The sequence below is a fragment of the Alligator sinensis genome, unplaced genomic scaffold (assembly GCF_000455745.1).
Source record: "Alligator sinensis unplaced genomic scaffold, ASM45574v1 scaffold1565_1, whole genome shotgun sequence".
Taxonomy (NCBI): Eukaryota; Metazoa; Chordata; order Crocodylia; family Alligatoridae; genus Alligator; species Alligator sinensis.
The window spans coordinates 76,256-83,561 of record NW_005843038.1 but is presented as its reverse complement, the minus strand read 5'-3'; the positions used below and the strand labels follow the sequence as shown (position 1 = coordinate 83,561).

The window sequence follows — 7,306 nt, the reverse complement described above, 5'->3', positions numbered from 1 at the left end:
GGGGCCGGGGCCGGGTGCAGCGCACGGCCGCCTCCCCGGCCGCCTCTCTGCGGCCCCGCAGCCCTGCCTGGCCTGGCCTGGCCTGGCCGGGGTGCCGGCCGCGGGGCTCACAAGAGCAGCTCCGCAGGCAGAGTCCTAGCCAGGGATCCACCGTCGCGGCGCGCCGAGATAGCCCGTCTGGCTGGGCCGTCCCCGCCCAGGGTGTCCCCCCCGGGGGAGCCTGAGCCCCCCCAGCCTCTGCCCTGCCCTGCCCTGCGCACGCCAGACAGCGATCATCATTACCGTGGCGGGGCCTTTATTACCCGGACAGGCAGAGCCCCCCGGCACGGGCACAAACACTGCACTCCCCGCTTGCACGGACAGGCTGTCTCCATGCATGCCCGCACACATACACACACATGGAGATACCCCTCAGACACCGCTGCATATACACCCCGCCCACCCCGGCACATTCAGTGTACACACTCAGGAAGACACCACTGTACACACATGCACACGCGTGTACAGCCCCAGTAAGACATGGATTTGTGCATGCATATGCTTGCATTGACATCTCCTCCAGCTCCCGGAGCGTGGAGCCTGGTCAGGGGCTGGGACATGGGGTCTCCAGGGGAGAGGTGCTCCCATCCTTGCTGGGGGCTGTGCTGCTTGGGCGCCGCGGCTCCCGTCTCAGCCAGGAGCCAGGAGGCTTCGGAGAGGGGCTGGATGGCGACTCAGCTCTTTCCCCAGCCAGGTGACTGCCACTAGCCGTGGGTTCCTCCAGCAGCTTGGCCAGCTCCCCCACCAGGCCCCACTTCTCCTTGACCCTCTGGGGGAGGCAAAGCACAGCGGGGTAACATGGCAGATGCCTCCCTGCAGCCGCAGCCAGCCCAGAGCCCCGGAGCAGCCCGGGCCCCCTCACCTGCATCAGCTGCCTCTTGAGCTCCTTGATGGCCTGTTTGTTCACCCGGGCCTGGGACACGCACATGGTGAGGATGAGGCTGCAGGATGCAGGGAGGCACTGAACCCCCAGGATCCACCCTGAGGGGTCCCAGCCCACTTCCCCGAGCCCAGCAGGGTCTTGGCCCCAACCTGAGCAGGATGATGAACGGGCAGCTGAAGGCGTCGGAGGTGAGGTAGTTCAGGACTTGCTGGGCCGCATGGGGCAAGCGGGTTTCCACAGCCTTGGGCACTACCTTCCAGGCAGCCGAGTAGTTGGCAAAGAGGCCACAGGTCTTGGAGGGACGGATTCTGGGGGCCGGAGGAGGGAAGCGTCAGACAGAGGCAGGGAACAGAGCCTCGGGGCACCCAGGACTGGGATGGAGAGGGGCTGGGGAGCAGAGCCCCATGCCTCAGACTGGTGCTGTGATGGGGCGCCCACTCACCGAGTGATGGCATAGGTGAGGGAGCCTGCGGCCATGGCCAGGCCCAGCAGCAGCACGAACTGGAAGAAGAAGGTGGAGCTCGAGGCGCGGAAGAGCCTCTTGGCCGGCCGGCAGTTCTGGAGCACCGTGTACTGTGGGGAGAGAGCATCACTGGCTCCGGCCCTGCCCTGCAAGGAGGCAACCAGCCCAGGGCACGTGCAGCCCAACCCTCGCAGCACCAGCCCCCCTGCCCCTCACCTTCTTGAGGTAGAAGGTGAGGAAGATGAAGGTCCCATTGAGCAAAGGGAGCAGGGGGCAGTAGAAGATGCCCAGCCAGACCACGGTCTGCGCGGCCACTGTGCCCAGGATGTTCTGGGGGACAAGGAACTCCTCTTTCTGCAGCCAGGCATGTTGTACCCGCTCCGCGATGCGCCTGTGTGAGAACGGGCACCTGTCCTCTGGCCTGCGCTCTGCCTGGCCCTCGCACAGGAGGGGAGCAGTGCCCTAGCCTCCCACCCAGCCTGGGTGCATCTTCTCCCCTGCCCCTCTCTGTGACCATGGCCCCAGCCCCGGCCTCACCTCCTGGGTAGGCTGATGAGGAAGGTGTCCCCGAGGGTGATGAGGAAGCTGAAGACGGTTAGCTTGTACATCTCCTGGCCGACCACGTTCTCCCAGCACTGCGGGACAGAAGGGACCAGTCACACCCACCGTGGCAAGGCACAGCCCCCCTCACAACACGTGCCTCAGGCCCCAGCTGACAGCCGGGCTTTGCCGCGGCCTCGCTGCCGCCAGGTCTGCCTCTGTCTTGGCAGGGGCATGATGCTGCCGCTCACAATCGCGTGCCCCGCTTACCTGGGGGCGGCAGGCCTGGCAGGTGTCATTGCTGTTGCTGTTCTCCAGGCACAACGTGTGCCGCAGGGAGAAGAGGACCATGCCCAGGCTGCCCAGCCGCAGAGTCACGCACCTGGGGGCAGAGCAGGGGCAGGGTCACGCACCGTCCATCTGGGCTGCAGCTCCCAGCACAGCCCGGCTCCCCGCTAAGAGAGGGGCTAGAAAGGGTCTCCGTGGCTGGGTCAGTGTCCCTGGTGGTCCCCAGGCCCCAGGAAGTGCAAGCCTGGGCTCAGAGCCAGGTGAGAGCTGCACAGTCCCGGGGCAGCACCGACCTGATGAGGGTGAGGTTGACCTCCATATGCGGGGAGTAGCACTCAGCCTGGACCAGCATGTGGAAGACCCAGGGCAGCAGGAGGTTGAGGAGGGAGATGGTGATGGACGGCAGGTATTGAGTCACCACACTGGCGTCAGAGGCCTGCGGGGAGAGGAGCTGAGCCAGGCGTGGGGGGACCTGGCACATGGCGCCAGCCAACGCCTGCAAGGGCCCAGGGAGCACAGCCTGAGCGAAGCCGCCTCGCCAGGGAGGGCACCCACCTGGGAGAAGGCCGTGACTTGGTGGATGCAGTAGAAGGCCACAGCCATGAGTAGCAGGACACCGAGGTTGACCAGCAGATGCACCAGGTAGGTGAGGCTGCGCTGCCACCGGGTCCGGCGCTGATTCTCCAGGTGACGCCTCTCCTCTGCCAGCTCCATCTGCCGCCATGGATGGGGGGGCTGCGGTCAGTGAGACATGGGGGGGGGGGGGTCGGTGCCCCCCACAAGGCCAGGGCACTACAACAAGTGCCCCCGTGTGCCCAGGCCACCACCGGCCCCCTCCCCTGCCCCCACCTTCAGCTCATTGCAGAAGCTCTGGTGCTTGATGGCTGCGGTGCCCAGGCTGTGGATGCAGAAGTCCCACTCACTGAAGATGTGGGTGCCCCGGCATGGCCGGTACGCCCGGCTCAGCACCTGCTGCCGCACCAGCCCTTTCACCGACCTGCAGGGCGGGTTGTGGGAAGCTGGCACCTGGCATCGCTCACCCATGTGGCACCCCACACCCAGCCCAGCCCGCTCTCCCCATCAGCCCTCTGCCACCCTCTACTTTATCCAGCCCCTGCAGCAAGAAACAGCCATGCCATTGGGCCTGACGGCTGCCAGACCTGGCCCGCCTGGGCTCCGGGGCAGGGCAGCACCCTGCCGCCTCCCTCCCTGCCTCCAGTGGCACACACCGGCGGAGGATCCAGAGGAAGCAGAGCAGCAGGTAGCCCAGGGAGTTGAGCAGGTAGGCCAGGCGAACGATGTACCAGGCTCTGTCCTCCTCACCCACTTGGTAGTAGCCGTAGAACAGGTAGGAGCACTCCAGAAAGCCCTGGGGGGAGAGCTCGGAGCTGTCCTGGCACAGCCGGCTCCACCCCGCTGTGCCCAGAGCCCTGCAGCGTGGGCACTATGGGGCAGAAGCATGAGGCACACGCTGCCATTGAGCATCCTGCCCTGCTCCGGCCCCCTGGCGTACACACCTTGCCCGAGAAGAGGTCATGGAGATGATGCCAGATGGCCGAAGGCCTGTCCCCGTGGCTGGCGTTCAGGCACGGGAGGCCTGGGAGCGGGAGCACAGGTTAGGGTCCCCGGCCCCTCCCCAGGGGCCTGGCACAGCCCCCAGCTAGCCTAGCTCCCCTGCACGGAGGCCTGGCCAAAGAGGCATGGCTGGTGGGTGGCAGGTGGGGGTCAGAGTCCAGGGGTCCTGGCTCCAGGCTGCTCTTGCTGTTTGGAGCAAAGGGGCATGGCCCAGGGGAGCAGGGCCTGGGCAGGACTGGTAGGGCCCCACATCCTTGAACCCCTCCCCGTCTGCCCAGGGCAGGATCACACCACAGTTCCCTGGTCCGCTGGGCTGGCAGAAGCTGGATGATGGGCAGAGGGATGGGGCACCCCTGCCCCGCACAGCCCAGGCTGGCTTTGCTCCCAGGCGCGAGCTGCTCCTGGGAGGTAGTGAGTCCTTTGGTGCTGGGGGAGTGTGGCTGCAGGGAGGGCAAGACCAGACCCATTGGCCCTGGAGGCCACACACCAGGCCTTAGAGTCCAGCCACTACTGGGGGTGCAGAGAGAGCACAGCGCCCTGAGGAATCAGCTCACCCGCAGCCTGGCACCCGGGCAGAGCTGCCTGCCCCCGGAGCCAGCCAAGAGGCACCAGCACAGACCCCGCAGTCAGCAGCAGGGGCAGGAGGTTGAGGCAGAGCAGGAACCGCAGGAACGAGAAATAGGACCGCACCCCGGTGCCAAACTTCCCTGCACGGTACAGACAGGACAGCGGGCATCAGCAGCAAGCCCACCCACCTTGGGGCAGTCCCAGTCAGGGCCCCCACATGCATCCTGGCTGTTCCCAAAGCCCGTGGGACCCCGAGTGACACTGCAGCCAGGCGGGGACACGGCCATGCTGCCAGGGCACAGCTCACACCCCCACGCCGCGGCTGCAGCTGGCTCTGTGCCCGGCACCCTCCACGGGGCAGAAGACGACCCCTCCACCCCACTCCATGGGCTGCCTTCCACGGGGGCAGTTGGTGGGGGCAACCACCAGGGGGCACTGCAGCTCCACCCCCACAGGCAACCCAGGTGGGGCATGGGGGGGAGGAAGGCCAGGGCTGCGGCTGGTGGGGGCAGGGTATGGAGAGGGGGTGTCCCTGCCTGGACCAGTCCAGGCTCCCGCTGGGGCAGGAGCAGCTGCAGGGACCCTTTGCCCTACCCTCGATCTGGTCCAGAGCAGCCTTCCAGAGCTGGCAGAGCCCCACCAGGCGCTGCAGCCCCTCCCGGCACCGCTGCAGGGTCCTGTGGGGGCTTGGTCCCCAGGGCACCCAGCCGGACGGGGCTTTCTCCCTGGACGCCTGCAGCAGCCTGTCAGGTGGAGACAGCTCAGTACCCGGAGCCCTCAGCCAGCCCCTGGGGTGAGCGTCCCCGCGCCCGCTGCCTCCAGGCCAGCCCGTGCCCAGCAAGCAGGGCAGAGCGGTGCAGGGCACATGGTCTCCATGGCCCGTGCTGAGCCCAGCACCCCACGGCCCCCTGACCTGCGCTTCTGCCGCATGGGGCAGGGCAGGGCCCTGAGCGGCACGTCCACGTCCACGTCCACGTCCACATCCGGCAGGTCCTCGTGGGCCGGCTCCAGGAGTGAGAGCTCGCTGGCGGGGTGCTGGCTGGTGGCGTCCGGGCTGTGGGGCCTGCACTGCTGCACAGGGCTGCTCATGGCTGCAGGGCGCTGTGGGGCACACAGGAGCCCGGCTTGGTAAGGGCTGCCCGGACAGGACCAGCCCCTGCCCCTGCCCCTGCCCCGGTTGCTCATGCCAGCCCCTCCCCAGTTGCAGCTTGACAGCATTGGCTTGGACAAGCCACACTCCTGAAGGGACCACAGCAGCCACCACCCCAGTGCCAGGACGGGAGGCCAGGGTGCTCCCACGCCCACCCCACGCCCGTGGCCCCGTCCCCGAGAGCGCCAGCCCCGGAGCCCGGATGGCCGCGCAGCCTCCCCACGCAGCTGCTGCCAGCACCCCCAGCAGCACGTCCCGGCGCTCCGCAGCTTCGAGCATCGCTGCAGAAGAGGAAGTTGCCCGCTCTGCCCCCGTGACCCCAGCCTGGCCCCCACGGCGCATCCTCCGGCCGCCGGCGCTCGCCTGCTCAACTGCGGGGGTCCCTTCAGCGGTGGGGGCGCCCGGGGCCCCCGCACCTGCCAGCAGTGTCCTGCGCAGCACCCGTGCGGCAGGGCGATAGGGCGCCGGCATCATGTGACAGGATTTGGGCCCCTGCCTCGACACTTCCTTTGCTGCCTGCGAGGCCTGGAAAGGTGCAGGGAGGCGCAGCTGTCGCCCAGGCCAGGCCCTGCCAGAGGAGGAGGAAGAGGAGGAGGAGGGGGTGAGTCGTCCTGTCTGGAAGGGGCCCCGGGGGCTCGGCACTGCCCCCGACCGGGGCCAGGTGCTCAGGTGGGCACATGCGTGCTCTGGCACTGCCTGGATGCAAGTACGAGTGGTGCCGGGAGACGCCGAGCTCTGCCTGGCCCCAGGCTCGGGGGACACACACAAGCCTCCCCAGCCAGCATGGAGGGTCCCTGCAGCTCCACAGACCCCGGGGCTGGAGCTGCCATGCAGGCACCGAGCTGGGCTCCGTGCTGGTGCCAGCAGGGCTGCAGGCTGCAGGGCATGGGACTGCTCCCCTGCTGCTCAGTGTTGCCGAGCACCAAAGTGCCCGGCGGGATCTCTGACTGCAGACGCAGCCCGGGGGCTTCAGGGGTGTGAGATGGCCCCCTTGGCCGCAGCCCTGAGCCCTCGCTGGGGAGCCTCACCCCCGCCCCAGCTCCAGGCTGGGGTGCGGCGTCAGCAGGATGAGCTGGTCCCCAGGGCAGAGGCCCCAGGCCCGAGCGAGACCCCAGCCCTGAAACCAGGTGTGTGCAGGACTACAACTCCCAGCATGCTTTGTGCTGCAGGTGAGGCAGAGCTGCACGTGGCCCCTCCAGGCAGAGCCGGGCCTCCCCAGCCACACCTGCTGGGCCAAGGAGCTCCAGCTGCGCAGGACATGCTGGAGCCAGCGGGTGAGTGGTGGGAAGGGGCATCGGGGCCTGGCCGGGGCAGCCAGCCGGGCTCCTTCTCCCCCGGCCCGATCCCAGCACCCCTGAGTCAGCGGGGCAGCTGGGCCAGGGGCCAGGGCACAGGCAGGAAGAAGGGGCTGGGGGAGCACGGGCCCCTGGCACGAGGCAGTGGGACCGAGGCTGCCAAGAGGGGCTGCCCAACAGCCACACTCTCTGCAGCCATGGCGCAGCCTCCCCGTGCAAGCCGAGCTCTGGGCGCAGGGCAGGGCAGAGCGGGTGGGAGCCATGCCAGGGCTGGATGAGGCAGTGGGTGGAGGGCACCGGAGGCTGTGACCCTTCCTGGGCACCAGCAAGCAGGAGAGTGGGAGGCTTTCCCGTGCCCACACCTACCCTGCCAGCACCGCAGCTGCAGGGCCCCGTGCCAGAGCCAGGCCTGTTCCTGGCAGCCGGGGCCTGATGCGGGAAGGCTCCGGGCAGCCCATTATCTGCCGGACGCTGCAGGGACCGGCCGGCCCCCCGGGCAGGGCAGG

At 68.4% G+C, this 7,306-nt stretch overlaps 2 protein-coding genes across 4 annotated transcripts in view; one reads left to right on the top strand and one right to left on the bottom strand.

The window, feature by feature from the left end:
- TMC8 (transmembrane channel like 8) overlaps positions 1–5,444 on the bottom strand; it is an 8,386-nt gene extending 2,942 nt beyond the window's left edge. Inside the window, exons 1-14 of the mRNA XM_025193367.1 lie at positions 5,269–5,444; positions 4,950–5,098; positions 4,343–4,495; positions 3,731–3,810; positions 3,443–3,582; positions 3,063–3,210; positions 2,769–2,948; positions 2,507–2,649; positions 2,196–2,307; positions 1,923–2,020; positions 1,602–1,776; positions 1,365–1,495; positions 1,072–1,230; positions 902–980 (exon numbers count right to left, since the gene is read on the bottom strand). Coding sequence (XP_025049152.1) covers positions 902–980; positions 1,072–1,230; positions 1,365–1,495; positions 1,602–1,776; positions 1,923–2,020; positions 2,196–2,307; positions 2,507–2,649; positions 2,769–2,948; positions 3,063–3,210; positions 3,443–3,582; positions 3,731–3,810; positions 4,343–4,495; positions 4,950–5,098; positions 5,269–5,444 — 1,923 coding nt within the window. The remainder of the gene's footprint in view (positions 1–901; positions 981–1,071; positions 1,231–1,364; positions 1,496–1,601; positions 1,777–1,922; positions 2,021–2,195; positions 2,308–2,506; positions 2,650–2,768; positions 2,949–3,062; positions 3,211–3,442; positions 3,583–3,730; positions 3,811–4,342; positions 4,496–4,949; positions 5,099–5,268) is intronic.
- Positions 5,445–5,829: 385 nt separating this feature from the next.
- TMC6 (transmembrane channel like 6) overlaps positions 5,830–7,306 on the top strand; it is a 12,001-nt gene continuing 10,524 nt past the window's right edge. The window contains exons 1-2 of one of the 3 annotated variants that reach the window (XM_014526411.2): positions 5,830–6,106; positions 6,675–6,779. In XM_014526411.2, coding sequence (XP_014381897.1) covers positions 6,764–6,779 — 16 coding nt within the window. In that variant the 5' untranslated portion in view covers positions 5,830–6,106; positions 6,675–6,763. The remainder of the gene's footprint in view (positions 6,107–6,674; positions 6,780–7,306) is intronic. The other 2 variants (XM_014526410.2, XM_014526412.2) reach the window with 2 other exon arrangements.